The sequence below is a fragment of the Pelophylax lessonae genome (genome assembly GCF_965119305.1).
Source record: "Pelophylax lessonae genome assembly, chromosome: 1".
Taxonomy (NCBI): Eukaryota; Metazoa; Chordata; class Amphibia; order Anura; family Ranidae; genus Pelophylax; species Pelophylax lessonae.
This window is the reverse complement of record NC_138768.1, coordinates 729,408,578-729,428,647: the sequence shown is the minus strand read 5'-3', so window position 1 is coordinate 729,428,647 and position 20,070 is coordinate 729,408,578. Positions and strand designations below refer to the sequence as shown.

Below are 20,070 nucleotides of genomic sequence, written 5' to 3'. Positions count from 1 at the left end.
AACCACATTGGCATCATCAAGAAGGTTTTCGTTTAGTTGCCAAGACCATTCCCTCTTTGCTACATGTGAAGTTAGGAATGTAGCAGAGATTGGAGCATAGTCGGAAATAGTGATGGGCTCGTTTGTAGAGGTTTGCAATAATTCCAAGGCATGATGGTCCACGAATAGGAGGTCGAACCGCGTGTAAACCTTGTGGACCTTATCGACCTTATCGTTGGTGTGTAACTTCCTTAAGCTATCTACAAGTAGGCGGGTCTGCATTGCTTTCTTGAAGTGTTTTAGAAACGCATAGGAATGGGTAGGTTGGTGATGTTATGTGTCAAGTAGAGGATATGGGCTGATATTAAAATCACCCCACAGCACTAGAATGCCCTCCTTGAAAGATGCCAAGTGGTCGAGTACAGAATCAATGAATGTGAGTTGATTCACATTCGGGGTATACAGCAAAGGGAATGTGTATTTCTGATCAGCAATAGTTCCTTTTACAAAAACATATCTACCTTGCAGAGTGGTATAGTGCTCAAGGAGCTGCAAAGGACAGGACTTGTGAATAGCTTTAGCTGTTCCCAGTGATTTAGCAATAAGTCAAGAGCTGAGATACCAGTGAGTGAAGAGATGGGTGGGTAGTTTGAGCACAAAGGTATGTGTAAAATGGGCTTCTTGTAAAAATAGTACCTGGGCACCCAACCTTTTCTGCTCTAACAATAATTTACTGCGTTTATGTGGAAAACAGAGACCCAGAACGTTTTGTAAGAAACAACCTTAAAAGTAGCTATATTAAACAGATGTGGTGGGTGGGTGGTAAGGCGATACCAGCTTGCTTGGTGTGAGGGTGTCATTCAGAATACATCCTGTAAAAGGGGGGAAACAAACATGTAAATCAGCAAGAAACAAAACGGTAGACATAAAAGACATTTACGGACAAGCCGGAGCAGGTCCGTCATTGAAATCAACTGTAGGTCCAGTCTGGGAACCCCTCCCAAAGGGGGGAGACCGTCAGACAGAGGCCTCGCACCCCTCCATGAATATTCACCTCGATAGGTGAGCCCTATGTGGTGAACGTAAACCAGTACAAAGGTCATGTGGGAGCTAGCCATCCGCTCGCACCTATTGAATAGCGTAGTATCAAACACAGGTGGTGGGAATTTAGGTTGTAAGTCATACCCAAAGAATGTGGCAAAATAAACAGGGCAGTAAAAACCATGAAACTGGGATAGCATATATAGGGTCCCCACCATCATGCGGTAACGTACTCGCCACAACCCCCTTACCCAGACTGGCTCCAGGAACAATCCACATAAGGGCTCAACAAACTGAAACTAGGCACTTAGGCACAAAAGGTGAGCCAGTCTAGGATGTCAGGAGATCAATAAAAAAGCTGTAATTAAGGTGGGTCAGCAGAAGAGGTGGCACTGGGATATCTTGGTTGCAGCACCAATCAGGAAAGTTGACTGGATCCTGGCCCAATAAGGAGAGGAAGTGCGGAAGGTCATCTTTGGTTCTCAAGGTGACTTGTCAGACATTTTTAGAGACCTGCAGGCTAAATGAAAATCCCCACTTGCATTACAATTCTGCAGAATGGAGGGCTGCCAGTAGGAGGCGTAATGCCCTGCGTTGCATTAAGGTGCGTCGGGATATATCCTGAGAGAAGAACAGGTGAACCCCATCAAAGTCAAAGTATGGCTTCTTACGTATCCGTTGCATGATGCGATCTTACAGCTTGTACTGTGTAGCTTGCATATGACATCCATAGGGCTTTCTGGGTCTTCTGAAGGAGAGCGCAGTGCCCTGTAAACCCTGTCAATCTCGATTGGGGTGGAGGCAGGTAGCTCCAGGATTGCACGGAATATGTCACACAGAGTAGGGATAATGTCTTTTGGCGTTGTGGCTTCAGGTAGGCCTCGGATGCGTATATTTGCCTGCCTGCTACGATTTTCAAAACCATCCAGTTGACAGAGCAGGGCCTTGATTTTTTCTAGATCCTGTACCACACATATTTCTTTTAAAAGGGAGATAAAAGGAAGGGCCTCTTCAAATTTCTGTTTCAGGGTCTCTATCCTGCCCCCCAGCTGTGTAGTATCGGTTTTGAGTTGCTCTATACCCTGCCTGAACGCTCTCTCCCCTTTGCTAGCAAAACGGTCCAGGTCCACCTTAGTTGGCAGGGACCAGATATGTTGCTTAACTAAGGTCTCTATCCCCAATAAAGTCTGAGAAGTCTGACCCCTGATCCTGGGAGAAGCTGGAGCGGGGAGATGCAGGGGGAGCAGTTTCACTTACCAAACGTGGAGAGGGGATGGGTTAGATCGTTGGCATGTGCGTTACAGGCAGGGCCCTGTCATGCAGTGTATCTTCCTGTCCAGGCGCCATCTTGGAATCTGCCTATGGTTCCCGGTGGCTGCCCGTGAAGGATTCCAGCGATCCCCACCTTGTCTCACTATTTCTCTGTGGCTTTGATGTTCCCTGCTGGTTCTGGCGCATATTAGAGGGTGTTTTAGAGGCTCAAATCGCCCTCTAGGCTGAATAGTAGCTGCGGTGTGAGCGGAGCTCCGAAACAGCACGTCCTCACACCTTCATAGCCAAGCCACGCCCCCGTATGAATACTTTTTGAAGGTTCTGTATTTAAAGGAAGGGAATAAACAGGAAATATGTTGAAATGGGTAGAAGCTATTTCTTAAAACTACAGTGAATACCAATGCAGCAATTGCATGGTAACCTGGCTATTGATCCCATAAGCAGTTGCTTGCATGGATATTCTGTATCTTTGCAAACTGTTTGCACTACCCAATTATTCACTAACTTGGAAAGGGATTTGAGACTTACCATTTGTCTTGATTTCCTCCTGAACGTAAGTAGTGCACTTCCTGCTTTGTGAGAGTGCCTAGGCACACCTGTGTATACTACCTCATAACTATATCTGCAATGCGAGATGTAAGTCACTTCTGCTTTGGCTGTTAGTCCTAGGAGATTTGGAGTGAGATTTGTTGATGCCACTGCTGTGTTGCTCACTGTTCTCCTTGCTGGAGATCCTACCTTTACCAAGATGGCTGCCAAAGTAAGACAATGGGACATGCTGGTGACTAGTTCTCAATGCAAATCATTATCTAGGTATATTTATGGGTGAATGATGGTACTACATCCCTACACATACTGTAATTAAGAAATATAACATACTATGAGAAATCATACAGTTTAAAGGATAAGTATCGTTTTTTTTTTGTTTTTTTTAATGCTGGATTGCATTAAAGGAGAAAGTACATAGGACATATGATAAAGGAAAAGGAATTGGCAGCATTCCAGGTTGAGTCAAAATCAAGATTTATTGACTGGACATCCAAATATGACAATTGTGACAAGGTAGACGCGTTTCACACACTGACTGTGTGCTTAATCATTAATTATCAAGTTTCCACGAAGGCGAGCCGGGGCATGCACCGGTGTGAGTCATCAGGCAATTACACCACCTTGAGCAGTGAGTTCTTGTCTCTTCAATTACATAGGACATATGGTGCCAATATTAACAAAGTCAACAACATAACAAAATATGTAAAACTTATATTTATTGCAAATACCATTAAAATCATATAATAAAATAGAGCACAACATTTAAATTCAAATACAGTATGACTAGTAGTATGTCCTATAGCATATAGCAGAAGTCCCTGCCGACTAGTCCCTTTAGTTATCACATACTGTATATATATATATATAGCACAAATGATATTAACAGAGTTCAAAGTTCTTCTTTAATAGTCAGCCTTTCATATAATCTGATCACAACCCAACAGATTTTGGGAAAAGCTTCATCAGGAGTACAGAAGCATGAACATCAGCTTATATTGTACATATTATATGCCACAGGAGTGAAATCACAAGTCCATCCTGATATAGATGAAGAAGGGGTCTCTATCGCAAGGAAAAGGTGGTCCTATGCTGGAGTGTCTGATTCCTTGACTCCCTGCACCTCCCGCCATTTTTTGGGCACATCTTCCAGAAATAATGTGACAAATCTGGAACATGCATCTTTAAGAACAAGTCAGCAGGGGTAGTTGTTACTAAAGTGGTGCTTATGAAAGAGGAAATTCCACATTAGACAAGCTGCTGTCTTTTCAGGGGTTTTTGGCTATAATATTAAAGCATTTTTACTGTTCCTTATGAAATAGATATTTTAGAACTTTAGGATGATATACTGTAAGTCCACCATAATTTTGTACTTTGATAACAAATGTAACCTTTCCTGCCAGAAAGCAAATCTTGATTCCTTGTGGCATTATAAATGGTGGCGTTGTAGGAACCAAACCGTATTAATTAACAAATGTATGATTTCAGGCTTTTCATTGTTGTCATGCCTTTTGATTATTGCGGTGGATTTGTACTGTACAGCTGAGCATTGGCTCCTGTGATGTAGAAGAGATTCTGTAGCTGGCATTATTTGTATAACTACAGCCATCCCCCCCTCTCTGTGTGCTCTGTGTAAGCTCTTCTTTCCAGAGGCAATTTATTCAATATTTGTTCCCTTTGATGTAGCAAGAAAAGATTGCTCAGCTGTTTCATTGGTAAATAACAAACTACATGCCATCTATTTGATGTTTGTTTTTATGTGTCACAGCACAAAATTGATGGCAGTGCCTATTTATATGTTAGCCTAAAAAAACAAATATGAATTAATAGGTTTTGACCACAGAATATTATATTCTAGGAAGACCATAGCACTGATCAGTGTTCTGCCATAAAATTTGTCTAGTTAAAATAATTTTGGTATTATCAAATGAGAAGCCTTAACATAAGTTAATAATATTTTCCCAAGAGAAGTGCAGATTGGTTATTTGATCATTATCAATATGGCAGTCCTTTGCTCATGTACTAAGGCACAGGGGCATGTCACTTCTATTAGGGCCATTCATATCTCTGTGCTTCTAGTGTACTGCAATTTCAAAAATCCTGTTTTCTGCATCTTGTGTGCAGTTCCAGCAATTACCTCTTCAAAAGGGATGAACAACATACACTATATTACTAAAAGTAATGCCTTTATACGCACATGAACTTTAATGGTATCCTAGTCTTAGTCAGTAGGGTTCAATATTGAGTTGGCCCATGCTTTGCAGCTATGATAGCTTCAACTCTTCTCGGAAGGCTGTCCACAAGGTTTAGGAGTGTGCCTATGGGAATTTTTGACCATTTTTCCAGAAGCGCATTTGGGAGGTCAGGCACTAATGTGGACAAGAAGGTCTGGCTTGCAGTCTCAGCTCTAATTCATCCCAAAGGTGTTTTGTCGTGTTAAGGTCAGGACTCTTTATGGACCTTGTTTTGAGCACTGGTTCTTATCATTTGCTGGAGGGGGGATTATGGTGTCGGCTTGTTTTTCAGGGGTTGGGCTTGGCCCTTTAGTTCTAGTTTAAGGGAACTCTTAAAGCGCCAGCATACAAAGACATTTTGGACAATTTCATGCTCCCAACTTAGTGGGAACTGTTTGGGGATAGCCTGTTCCAACATGACTGCACACCATTGCACAAAGCAAGATCATTAAAGACATGGATGAGCAAGTGGACTTTGTGGACAGAAGAGTTGACGCTGTTATAGCTGTAAAGGGTGGGCCAACTCAATATTGAACCCTACTGATTAAGACCGGGATGACATTAAAATTCATGTACGTGTAAAGGCACGTGTCCAAATACTTTTGGTAATATAGTGTGTATTTACAACTCATGATACATTGATGGTCAGTGGGAAGAATGTTCCTTACACTTGTGGTCATTGGGAAGAATTCCCCCCTTACAGATGGCTAAAAAGATCAATGGCGTCAGTGGGAACCTTTATGAGCAGAAGAAGTTGCTCAATGCTCAAGGAACGCCTAGCAACCTCCTGGAGGAACCCTAGGAATCCATGGAACCCTGGTTGAAAAACCTTGTATTGGACCGATGTAGGTATCCATACTGTATCTCATATTTGACCAATTCCCGTGGGAGGCTACATCAACTATAGTAGTCACTGCTACTACAGTGATTATTAGACTCTTTCAGGTCCTGGTGCCAAGCAGCTGCCTTTCTGCATAGCAACCACAGGGGGTCGCTTGCTTTTCAATGAATACAAGTCATTCTTTAATTGGATGAGGTGGAAATCATAACATCACTGCCCCTTTTCTACTTCCATTGTAAAATTGCTTAGAAAGATAAATGGTTTTTGTTGCTCTAAGTACAATACTCTTCTTTTTTGAAGAAAGGGATTGTTGTTTTGTACTTTTGCAGTTGGGCCTTGAACTGACAGGTCCATATTATCACTGCTGAAAAGAGACTTGATGCCCAATACATCATGGAAGGAGGGTGACAGCATCAAAAGACAGACTAATTGCTTGGAGTTTTTAGGCCCAAGTTGTCACGGCCAGAGCCTGTAGCCCATTTTGGGTCTGGTTACAAGCATGACCAAGTTCTTAGAGACATACACTACTGTGCAAAAGTTTTAGGCACGTGTGGGAAAAATGCTGTGAAATTAAGAATGCTTTCAGAAATATAAGTATGAATAATTTATTTTATTCAATTAAAATGGAAAGTAAATTAACAGAAGAGAAACCCAAATCAAAGCAATATTTGGTGTCATCACCCTTTTCCTTCAAAACAGTATCAATTCTTCTAGGTACACTTGCACACAGTTTTTGAAAGAACTCAGCAGGCAGGGGAACTAACCACAGATCTGCTGTGTATGTAGACTGCCTAAGATCCTTCTGTCTCTTCATGTAATACCAGATACTGTAGACTAGATGATGTTAAGATCTGGGCAATACTAAGTATTATTTATAACAAAAAGGTGTTTCATCACATTTTTATATGGTATTGTATATAGAAACCCAGTGACCATAAATAATGTAATTAATGAAAGGGAAGAAACAGGAAATATGTTGACATGGGTAGAAGCTAGGGATGCACCGAATAATCGGCGGCCGAACATTATTCGGCCGAAAATAGAAAAAATAGCACTTTCGGTGTTCGGCCGAATAAGTCAAAAGGCCGAATAATTTTGTGCCGAATAATAGGGCTGAACGATAGTCAATATGATATTGACTATCGTTCTGTGGCCGAAGGCGATATTCATATCGCCGAGGTCACGATATTTACAGGGGGAAGGGACTCGGAGGAGGACAGGAGGACTCACAGACTTCCGTGTTAGGCAGGGGAAGCCGGGACACTTCAGCGGTGAGCATATATACATTACTCACTCGTGCACTGCAGCCCGCCCCACACATTCAGTGAGTCTTACTCTCCTCCCTAGTTTTTTCAATGGCACATTCAGGAAGCCAATCACGCCGTGATTAGCTGCACAGCGAACCAATCACGCGTGCCTGCACACCTGATTGGTTCCGCTGTGCCGCTACTCACGGCGTGATTGGCTTCCTGAATGTGCCATTGAAAAAACTAGGGAGGAGAGTAAGACTCACTGAATGTGTGGGGCGGGCTGCAGTGCACGAGTGAGTAATGTATGTATGCGGCTGTGCTCCTTTCCAGGCTACTACTAGTCCACCTCTAGCCTCCTACTACCACCACTATGAGAGACTGTCTGTCACTGTATAATCTGATCGAGTCCACACTGACACTGACTGACTGTCACTGAGTAATTGATGTTACCACATTAACCCTGACCTGCCCAGTGCCCTGTATCTGCAATTAAAATTTACAAGGCTGCCTGCATGCTTCCTGATTTCCATTCCCAGCATCCTTCCCAATCCCTACAGTGTCACTAACATTAACCCTATGGTACAAGGCTGCAGTGTGCACTGAATCCCATTCCCTACAGTAACATTTAGTGAGAGAGAGAGACAAGAGAGGACAAGAGAGAGAGACATGAGAGGACAAGAGAGAGAGAGAGTGAGAGGACAAGAGAGAGAGAGAGAGACACGAGAGGACAAGAGAGAGGACAAAAAATTGGCAAAATAAATGGAAAAAATGCAAAACACCGCGTTCGGTATTCGGCCTTCGGCCTTCGGCCAAACATTTTATTATTATTCGGCTTCGGCCAAGAATTTCATTTCGGTGCATCCCTAGTAGAAGCTATATCTTTTTTTTTTTTTTGCAAATAATTTTTTTTCAAGTTTTGGAACATAACAAGGAAAAGAAAGAAAATCAGAGGATTCTCAACATATAATCATTATACAGTAACATCTCAAGTAGAATCATTCACAACATACAAATAGCTTTGCTTTAACCAACAGCTATGTAGTAGTATACAGCTAAACAGCAAGGCAGCAAGATACAGAAAAATACCGCAAAATCAGGATATTGTCACAGCCCAAAAGTTCCAGTGAGCTTTAAAGGATTGCAGTTGCAGTCTATTGATCGCCAAGGCCTTTTCGAAGTGGTAGTTTCAATTTCAGGAGTTGAACCACCTCTTCCAAGTTAGGGGCCTCTGCCGTCTTCCATTTACGGAGAACGATCGTCCTAGCAGCCAATAACACGTGTGTAACCCAGGGCCTATATATGACCGGTAGACGGTCTATTCCTATGTGTGAAAGGGCTAGCTCCGGGGATGGCTTTAGTATACAACCCATGTGAGTAGACACATAAGTGAATACTCTGTTCCAGTAGCTCGTCAGTGTAGGGCAGGAGCACAGGATGTGTACCAGAGTCCTCACCTGGGAACAGTCCCTCCAGCAAAGTTGTGAGTAAGATTGAGAGAAGCCTGCGAGATGGTAAGGGGTATAGTACCATATGTTCAGAATTTTTTGGGTCATCTCCCAATGATTTGCGCAGTGCGAATATTTATATATATTGGCGAGGGCAGAAAGCCACTGTGGAATAGAGAATGCAGTGCCTATTTCCCTGTCCCATTTAAACATAGGAGAGGTTGTGTAGAATTTGGCATTGTCCAACAGAACGTCGTAATAATGCAATAGCTTGGGGTTTGTTGGGTGGAAGCTATATCTTGAAACTGCACTGAATCCTAATGCAGAAAATTGCATGGTAAGCTGGCTGTTGATCTCATAAGCCGTTGCTTGCATGGGTATTATGTATCTTTGAAAACTAGTTGCACTACCTATCTATTCATTACCCTAGAAACTTGCCTAGGACCTTGGACTTACCTTTTGTCTTGAATTTTTCCTGAATGCCAGTTGTGCACTTCCTAGATTGTGAGGGTGCCTAGGCACTCCTGGGCATACTACCTCATAACTGTATAGGTTATGTAGGAAGGGTGAAAATTATTTTTCAGATTTTAAATGCTGACTCTGTTTTGATTGGAAATCTTTCATCTCACTCATCTGCCTTATCTGACACCTGGATAGGAATTGTAAAGAAAAACATTTTAAACCTTTTTTACCCTACAAGTTTAAAACAAGTTTGGTGGAATGCTTTATGTTTTAACAATTGGAAGATTTCCCCCATTCATGGTGTATCTAAAAAATGACAAGTCAAAAGAAGACGATGAGGAAAAATATATGACACACAAATGTTGACAGAGGTTTTACCCATTCCACCACCAGAGCTGCTGTTAGAAATCATGGGGCCCCGTACAGACTACCTGGCAGGGCCCCCCCCCCAAGAAAATATTAAAGATATATTTAGCTAAAATTACAACAAGATCACTATTAGCAGACGCAAATATAACATAACTCACATAATTCCTGCTAAATCTAAAAAAAAAAAAAAAACAATGTTAAATAAAAATGATGATGAGAGGAGAAAAATATACAGCCTGGGCAGTTGGAGCTCAGTGATCAGAGAGAGAGAAACAAAGTTACAAATAAACTTCTGAGCAGAGATAACATTAGAGCCACTGCTAGGGGGGCCCACACAGGGAGGGGGATTAGTGAGGGACGACTGTCTCTTTCTCAGCAGATAAAAGCTGATAGCAGGGAGGGGGACAGATCAGATTCAGGTGCTGGAGGAAGATTTCTGTATTTGTTGTCCATCACTAATCCCCTTCTCTGTGTGGGCCCCCCTGTGTGCTCGGGCCCCCTACAAGAGGGCTGGTGGTCCCCCCCTATCAGCGGCCCTGTCCACCGCACTCCATAACTAAGGGTCCAGTGATGCACAGTGGTAATGGATGTAAAATGTACTTCTACTTTGTCTAATGTGTTGCAGGGCCATTCATTTACAATGGCACCCTAACAGCACGTGTACAGCGAGTCAGCTGCCTTAAAAGCATAATCCTGAAAATGCATATAGCACACAATCTTGCCCTAAAAATGGTTTGGATAAAGTTGGCTTGGTGCACCCATGTGCCTTCCTTTTAGTAGTTTTGCAGAAGATTGAAAATGTTCAGGTATGTTGAATGTACTATATGAGGGTGAGATATGGCTGCCCTCCATGAGCAGGTCTAGATGGAACTGACTTAATTGCTGTACATTATGTTCAAGTATTCTAGCACTGCTGCCTTTTACCTTTTGCATGTTTTGTAAATTCAGTGAATAGCACACCAGAGAAAGGCATGTTTCCTTTACAAACAGAATGTTGTCTAGAGTGTTACAGGTTGTAGTGCGAGTCTAGTTTTCGCTTCTTGAATTAAATAGATGCCGAGTAATGCTCAGGCAGCATTAAATATTTACTCTGCCTGCTAAATGGAAATCAGATGCCAGAAACGGAAACCGCTGAGCTTCCAAATCTTCACTTTCTGCTGTGTATATCTGCCAAAGGAAAGACTAATATTGTCAGCCATGTGCCATACTGCATTAAACAAATTACTGGAGTGATTGATTATTTGTGGGCTAAAGTTCTCCACATATTAAGTGAATGAAATACATTTAACACATGTTTGCAGTGTATGGATTCCTATAATCATCTTGATGCTGATCGGACTTGCCTTTAGAGCCAAGGGTTGAAATCTGACCTTCTGCTTATATAAATACGCTCAGTGATGGAGTGGAGTTGTTGAATGTCAGTCTCTGGGCATCTGACCTACAAGAGTTCTCAGCATAGTATTGTTTCTAAGCAACCATTTTATATCCTTGGCGTTATTTGTTGAGCATAGCAATTAGTTCCAAGATTGGGTATCAGTAGTACTCCAAGGTACAAATGACAAATCATTGCTGAAATCAGTAACATAGTTCACTACAGTTTACAAGTGATCAACTCTTCTACTAGTTGCCCATGACTAAAGAAGTCCACAGAGCCAAGAATATACAGTCATTTGACACATTCTTAAAGCGGAGTTCCACCCTGGGAATAATTTTTTTCAATAAAAATACCCCCGGGACAGTCAGGGCTAGTACATTCCACAATGGCTAGCCTCTGATCTGTCCCGGGTTGCACTTACCTTTTAGAAGAAATACTTACCTTGAAAATGTATTGTCCAGCGCTGCCATCTCAGGTGTGGGCAGCTTGAAGCCAGCGCGATCCTCTTCTGCGTCCTCTTCCGTCTTCTTCGGTCCCACGATGCACTGCACCGGCCCCGCCGTCACTTCCGGTGCCGCAGTGTCATCCCTGCACAGCTTCTGGGCATGCCCAGAAGCTGTTTAGCAAGGTATGACGGCGCCCGCACCGGAACTGGCGTCGGGGCCAGTGCAGGCGCATTGATTCCTGGGAGCGATGGCGTTCAGCTCCCAGGAATCATTGCAAGCCAGGAAGTGACGAATCGCCGTGGCCGCCGAGGGGAGGAAGAGGAAGTAAGGTAAGTATATTTTCTTCTAAACCAGGTAAGTAAAAAAAAAAAAATTGTGATTATCCATTTGTTTTTCAGGTGACCCCGGGCACGAAGATGGAGGTAAGTTTATTTTATGGTGGAACTCCGCTTTAATTCCAAGAGTGGTGGCTGAAGACCAGCTCATACAGGTCATTACTCATTACCATTAGTTGAACTGACTTTGCTGCTATGAGGTGCCATTGACTGGAGTAGCCTAGCAATAAAAAAAACACATATTCCTCTTCAAATGTCCAATCATCTGAGGCAGGCAGTGCCATCAGTACCATCGTACAGCTACTCAACGACTTTGCTTTTATATGAGGATGGTGAAACATTTTTGTATTTTGGGGGACTGGGGAACCTATCCATTTCTTTTCCCTTTATATTTGGGATTGGTTCAGATTTGTTCCAGGTCTTGAGTGTGATTTGTTCCAGGTCTTGAGTGTTTCAAAGACATAATTTACACAAAAGTAGGTTTTATCATAGACCTATAGTTTACATGGACAGTCGAACAAAATATCAAATACCTTTGACATATACAGTACATAGTTTCTTCCTGTCTAGTCATCCCATCAAAAGAAATTGGTGTGAATATTCTTATAAATCTCCCCCCTGCCTGAACTAGATACAGATGTCATTTGGATTTGTTTACACAGATAATGCTAAAGTAATAGTACATGTTTTTTGATTGTTATCAAGAAATAAATGCAAATTTGTATTAATTGTAATCATGTTTTTTTTTTTTTCAAAGCTATTTGAATTTAAGTTTAGTGATCTTATAATTAGTTTCTCTGATATTCTTTCAACAGTATAAATAGAGGTATTTCAGTCGTCTTTGTAAACCACATACAATAAAGGGTAATTGTACTTGTACAAAATGTTTGATTGACTCAGTACTATAAATGGCAGAAGCCATAAAATAATGATTCTTTTTTTTTTTACTACATCCACTTTTAATTAGATGCTAGAAAAGGATATGGTTTTTCGAGAAAAGGAAAAAATTAAAGCATCCCTACTATCACTTTAATTTCCCAGTTGAGTCCTGCCAATAATCCACATTGAGCTTTAAAAGCTAGGGATTCAGGGATGACTTTGTTGATGTTTGGCCTGCTAAATGTGTCAGTAGGCAATTATAGTATAAATATAAGGGAATCTGCCTCAACTACTGCAACTCCCTCCTCATTGGATTACCTTTACATAGATTATCCCCCCTTCAATCCATAATGAATACTGCTGCAAGACTTATCCACCTTACCAACCGTTCAGTGTCCTCCACCCCTCTCTGCCAATCCCTTCACTGGCTTCCACTTACCCAACGAATAAAATTCAAAGTGCTAACACTAGTTTGCAATGCCATCCACAACTCTGCCCTCAGCTACATCACTAACCTGATTTCAAAATATCAACCAAGCCGCTCTCTTCGGTCCTCCCAAGACCTTCTGCTCTCTAGCTCCCTTGTTTCCTCTTCCCATGCTCGCCTCCAGGATTTCTCCAGAGCTTCTCCCATTCTTTGGAACTCTCTTCCCCAATCTGTCCGACTGTCCCCTAATCTATCCATCTTTAGACGATCCCTGAAAACCCTTCTCTTTAAAGAAGCCTATCTACTAACTAATACACTGTTTCACTTTCTCCATCAGCTCATCCCCCATAGCTATTACCTTTTGTATCAATTGACCCTCCCTTTTAGATTGTAAGCTCTAACGAGCAGGGCCCTCTGATTTTTCTTTTTCCAAATTGAATTGTAACTGTAATGTCTGCCTTCATTTTGGTAAGCGCTGCGCAAACTGTTGACACTATATAAATCCTGTATAATAATAATAAATCTGAACTTGAAGGGCCTTTGATTATTTCATTATAGCTTTCAAAGGAAGAGAAACAAAAAGGTTTTATCTTAGGTTATACTTATAATTTGCATAGCTGTGTTAAAGTGGTTGTAAACCGTAGGCATAAAATATGAACAAAGCATATCCTTCTGAATCTAAAGTGTGTACTTGTCTCAATTAAAAGCATTAAGTGCAATTTCTGTCTGCTGTTTCATTCCTCTGCTATCTACATTAGTCACTTCTGACAACGTTTCCTAACACCAAGAAAAAAAGGGTAACAGGAGGGGAAACCTCCAGCTGATTGACAGCCTCAGCTCTTTTCCTGTGTGCTGTGTGAGGGGGTGTGTCTCTTCCCTTCAATCAGCTCTCAGAGCTCCCCTCTCTGAGCTCTGCAGAGTGTAACTTCAGCTCTCCGCCCCCTTTTTTCTAAACTCTCAGGAAAGATTTAAATATTCTGAACTTTGAACAGATGTAGAGGAGAGAAGAATGCAAATAGACAGGTACAACTTATGTAGGAGGATTTGTTTCATCTCCGTGTATCATCTTACACCAGTCACTTCACTGGGTATATGTGAGGGTTTTCAACCACTTTAAAGTATAAATGCATTTTCAGTATGAAATATACAGCCTCTGAAATAATGCCAGTGCAAGGATTGTCTCTGCTGCAAATAATTTCTGTATCAAGCGGGCTGGTCTGCAGTCTCTCATTGCTGTTATAAACCCCATGAAGAGGGGCTGCTTATTCAGCCCAGTATAGAGCAGGTCTCACATCTCTGCCATATAACGGTGGCCCAGAGCTGCTTGTTTACAGCAATGCACAATAGAAACAGCCCTGGGAGACTGTAGGCCAAGCTGCATGAAACAGCACTTTTGTCTGTAAAGGTATTCTAACACATTGGCATTTTAAAAATGCAGTCATCATTGAAAAAATGTGCATATCCATATTTACAGACATTTTTAATTGCTGTATTTTAGTTTCATCTGTCATATGCTGACAAAGAACTTATAGAACGAGAACCCAGAGGGGAATCCCAGCAGGAGGTTCTCAGAAGACTAGCCAAGGACCTTCCCGTCTACACCAGGACAATGTCAGGGGGTATATATTATATATTACTTTCTTCATCCCTGAATCTCCTTTTCAAAATAATAAATCACTTCATTACAAGAGATTTTTTAAATTCAGTGCTACATCTTCTGAAGTGGAAAGGATGACAGTAACAACTGAATGCTTCTGAATACAACTAAAGGCCATACAATACAGTGCACATTATCTATGGTAATACCTATAATAGGGGAGTATAACACTGCTAAATCCATTACCTGAATAGCTGGGCAAAAATCAATGGCACAACTGAAATCAGAACCCTTTGAAGAGTTTGGTGAGATTTTGCTTCAGAGGCATTAGAAACATTGGATTGGGAGGGTATAGCCTGTGTAACTTTTGTACTTACACATTTGCTAAGGAGAAAACTGTCAATACTATATGCCAAGGGGGCCAGTTATAGCTGAATGCTAACCGTGAGAAAAATGATCATTTGTTGAAGAAGGGCTATTGTATATGGGCATTAACTAAGAATAGGATATGTACCACTCAAAAGGAGCATGCTAATAATGGGGTCAAATAACTAAATTGTAGCCAACAGTATGCATGACCACCCATATAAAAAAGCACCTCTCCGTGTCAACAATATATTAAAAAATACACCTTTTAATAGTGTTCCAGTGTAGGTAGGCATGTAAATAAAAAAGAGAATTCCACTCTAACCCCTTAAGAATCTCCAATACAAAATAAGCAAGAAACCAGTACATGCATAATTATATATACTCAGTTACAGTAAACCAAACAAATGTCGCAACCTATGATGGACACAGATAGTGATAAATTATCAAAAGTGATCGTTTAGCAATCCACATTCAAGAATGGATCCAGATCCAAACCATATTTGATATGTTGTATCTCCAGCTTGTAACTCTGCCATGCATAGAAAAATGATAAACAGTCTATATAAATACATTATTGCTTTTGATTTCACTTCTTGCAATACATCTATAGGCCAACAGCGATACAGACATCAATATTTTCAAGGGTCTGAACATACAGTATGTAGAGTTATTACATATGGTATTGTAATAGGTAGAATATCTCTGTCTTGATTGATTGATTGATTGATTGATTGTGTCACTGAAGCCCACTATGGTCTAGGTTCTTAAAAAGACCCTGTCACCAGACCATTCATTTCAGCAACAATCTTCCTGTAAGATTATATGATCATTTAACAAATTTAGGCATGTTATTTACCTGTAGCAACAAAGCCTCACTTCTGTAGATAATCAAAGGCCCTGAGACTGTTGCTGGACGTCGCCATTTTGAATGCAATTTTAGCAGCCCCAACATACTCAGAGCTGTCACTCAAGTCACACTCTTTAGTTATGCCTTTGGCTTCTCCCCTGACAATTACATTAAGGCATCATGTGCACTGATGGTGAGAGGCTGAAAATATGCTGAGCGTAATGTTCTGGGTGTTTTCCCATGCCTGGGGAGCCGCAGGTGCATGGGCGTCCGCAGGTAGGGGCAAGGGCCCCCCCCCCTGGAATCGCAACTTCCCCTTTCAAGTGGTTGTTAAGCCACTTTATACCATCCTGTCTCGTCTGTTTAATAGTTCTGTGTGTCTGTGTAAGCCGTTCTCTACCAGTTTTCAGAGGGCCGAGCGCCGCTCACGTGACCCGCCAGCTCTCTCCTCTCCCCGTCTGACAGCTGCCTGCAGCGGGCAGGGCCAAGGATTCTTCACTGATGTCAGTCGGGAGGGGAGGGGGAGAGGAGGAGAGAGGCGGCGGGTCACGAGAGCGGCGCGTGGCACTCTGAAAACTTGTAAAGAATGGCTTATTTTTATAAAATACATACACAGTGGCACACAGGATTATTAAACAGACGGTAGACAGGATATGAAACTTTAAATAAAACGACAGCAGCAGGGGGGGGGGGGCGTTCACTGACACAGGAGCAGACAGGCATGGAGAGAGGGGGAAGAGAGGACAGAGGAGGACAAGAGAGCTGCGGATGACGGAGGCACGTAGACTGACCACAGTGTCAGGGCTTAGCAGCCATGGTATACCGTGGTCAGTTTACAGAGGGGAGGACATAGGCAGGCAGGATCCCCCCGCCTCCCCTTGAAAAAAGTTCTGCGGATGCCCATGCGCAGGTGTCATGTACAGCCTGCCATACAAGTGGACTTCACTGAGAAGATGGTGGCACAGGACCCAGGGTGCACTGGCTTTTGGCGGATCACAGCGGGAAATACTCCTAGTTTCCTAGGCTGGCGATTTTTGTGTGTTTCAGTGAGGTCTCCATTTAAAGTGGTTCTAAAGCCTAAACATTTTTTACCTTAATGCATTTCTTGCATGGAGGTAAAGAATGTTTAGGCTTTAAATGTTGCCCCCCCCCATCCTTACCTGAGCCCTTATTCAATCCAGCGCTGTGTATGTCTGAAGCTTTTCTCCCCCCTTACTTCTGGGTCTCACTGGCTTTGCTGGGTCACTTGGAGCCATTGGCTCCCGCTGCTATCAATCAAAGCCAGTGACCAGGGAACAGAGGCAGGGCAGAGCCCCACTTTCTGTGAATCTGCCCTGCCCCCGAAGCGGCTTTCCATGGGGGCACTGAACAGAGAGAAGGGGCCAGGAGTGCCGGCGGGGGACTTGAGAGACGCTCTGTGCAATTCCATTGGACAGAGCAGGTAAGTATAGAGATGTTTGGTATTTTTAATTTAAAAAAAAATTCTTTACAATCACTTTAACCACTTGCCGACTGCCTAACGCCGATCTACGTCGGCAGTCAGCCCCTCACAGGCAAAGTGACGTAGGGCTACATCACTAGCTTGTGAGGGTCTAGGGAGCGAGCACGCGCCCCCGGAGGCGCGCTCCCGCTCCTGTGTGATCACGGACCCCCCCGCGCGTGTGACCGGCGGACCCGATGTCCGCCGGTCACTCTGCGATCGGCGGGGGAGAGGGAGAAAGTCAGGCAGCTTGTGTAAACAAGCTGCCTGTCATTCTCCCCTGTGTATGAAGGATGATCATACGGTTCTACTATGTAGAACCGTTGATCACTCTCCATACATCTGAAGCCACAGCCAATCACAGTAGAAAGCACGCCCCTAGGGACACACATAGCCCCTCCCTTTCAAAAAAAGTTAACCCCTTCACTGCCAGTGTATTTTTACAGTAACAGTGCATATATATAGCACTGATTACTGTAGAAATGTCACTGGTAACCCCAAAAGTGTCAAAAATGTCAGTCAAGGGTCCGATCTGTCCGCCGCAATGTCGCAGTACCGCAAAAAAAATCGCAGATCGCCGCCATTACGCGTTAAAAAAAAAACAACAGAAATGACAAAAATCTTTCCCTTTGTTAATAAACGCGATAACTTTTGCGCAAACCAATCACAATACGCTTTTTGCGATTTTTTTTGCCAAACATATGTAGCATAAAACAAATTGGCCGAAAATGTTAAAAAATTTTGATTTTTACATTTTTTTGGGGGGGAATTTCATATAAAAAAATGTGAAAAATATTGCTATTTTTGCAAAATTTACGCTTTTTTTTGTTTATAGCGCGTGATCAAAAAATCGCACAGGTGATCAAATACCACCAAAAGAAAGCTCTGTTTGTGGGAAAAAAAGGACGCCAAATTTGTTTAGACACAGCGTCGCACGACCGCGCAATTGTCCGTTAAAGTCACGCAGTGCCGAATCGCAAAATACCCCCTGGTCAGGAAGGGGGTAAAATCTTCTGGGGCTTAAGTGGTTAAGCAGAAGCAATTAAGCAGAATATTTAATGTGGGGATAAAATTCTACTTTTGTTAAACAGAATAACACTTAATAATATAAAGAGATTTTCAACAATTGAATGTTCATTTAATGTTGAAAACGGATGTGCCTGGCCTGATTTCCCTTCAACGCCTATGCATTTTAGTAGGACATGCTGCATTCAGTGAAACATAATGCAAAACAGGTCAAACACAGCAATAGAAATGTCATCCACACTGCACCAGTTTCAAATGCACAAAAAAACTGGGAAGAATAAGTCCGTGTACACAATCCTTTATTAACCATATTACGTAACTCCTATTATTACTTGAGGCCTGTAAACTGTGTTTTTAGGGGACTTTCAGGTTTTAAAGACAGTCAACCTTTTTAAATAAAATAATACCATCCATACTGATAAAATGTGTTTATTTGTTTATGTATTTTTTTTTTTTTTTTTGCATTGGAGTTACAAAGCATTTCAACCACATTCAGTGGATCAGAGATTCAGTGCTCTGGCTCCTGTAGGCTATTTTTTAAGCTGTAGTACGGACCTTTAATTACGAGCTGGTGGAAGTATCGATGGAAGACAAGCATAATGGTGTCACCACACTTATGTTCCATTTAGAACTATGAGTCTAACTGCCGTGGTGGCAGATGCAACTGTATGGGCAAGGAGAAGATCCCCCAGATTCTGTTAATTGGGGGTGGGGCATGCAGAGTGTGACCATGTTTCATGTCACTCCCTAAATACAGGTGTAACATGAAACATGTTCAGAAAAATGGACTTCTCTTTTAGGGCTTGTTTATACCTGCGTCAGGTTGTGAAAAACATCTCATGGTGGATTCCTTTTCACCGAGCGATTCAGGCATGGCTGACAGGCACTCAGAAGGTGAACCTGCAACCTCCTAAATCCCCTTTTTATGTTTTTTTTTTTTTTTTACAGCCAAACAGCCATTTTCATTCGAAATACTGTGGCACAACTCTGAGCCAAGTGTTTGGCTCTCGGGTGCGTTGTGGCCCCCTTAACTTGAATGGGTTATGCTCACAGGCAGCACTGTTCGCCAAATGCGTCAGTAGGGATAATTATTGCACCACACCTCATTGCTTCATATCTTGGCCGGAGCTTGCGTACCCCCTCCCCTTTGGCTGCCTTTGCAGCTCAACTGCCTATCTTTATTGCCTAATTCAGGGGTAGGGAACCTTGGCTCTCCAGCTGTGCTGAAACTACGAATTTCATCATGCCTCTGCCTTAGGAAGGCATGCCTGTGGCTGTCAGAGTTTTGCAGTGCCTCATGGGATTTGTAGTTTCAGCACAGCTGGAGAGCCAAGGTTCCCCACCCCTGGCCTAATTAATAGAAGATGATCCACAGCTCCATACATACTCTTAAATCTTTTCAAATTGATTGATACTTCATAAAAGTTAGGTAGGTACAGCAGATGTTAATGCGTTTCAGCCATGATGGCCTTGTTCACAAAGACATTGGTTGTGAACCAGGCTGCAATGGCTGAAACATGTTAACATTTGCTGTACCTACCTGTCTTTTATAGAGTATTTATACATTTGAAAAGATTTAAGAGCATGTATGGAGTTGCGGATCGTCTTCTATTACTCATCGTGTTGCAGCTGAGCGACTGCTTATCCTGCACCCGACTGCTCAGGAGGACTCAGATGACTTGGGGTGCCTTTTTCTTTGCTGAACTATATTTACTGACCCAGGCCCCCAACCACAAGTGTAAACTAAGTCACTGTTAGCTTGTAGAAGCCAAGTGATAGTATGCTGCAAATCTGGGCCTCTCATCTTTGTTACGGAAGAGCCTCCTGAAAAAAAAAATGGGTACTGGTCT

At 42.4% G+C, this 20,070-nt stretch overlaps 1 protein-coding gene across 2 annotated transcripts in view; it reads left to right on the top strand.

Annotated features, from left to right (window-relative positions):
• Nucleotides 1-20,070, top strand: part of ZDHHC2 (zDHHC palmitoyltransferase 2) — a 172,902-nt gene that overhangs the window by 85,024 nt on the left and 67,808 nt on the right. For both annotated transcript variants that reach the window (XM_082243043.1, XM_082243044.1), the window contains one exon: nt 14,400-14,520. In XM_082243043.1, the coding sequence (XP_082099169.1) occupies nt 14,400-14,520 (121 nt within the window). The remainder of the gene's footprint in view (nt 1-14,399; nt 14,521-20,070) is intronic.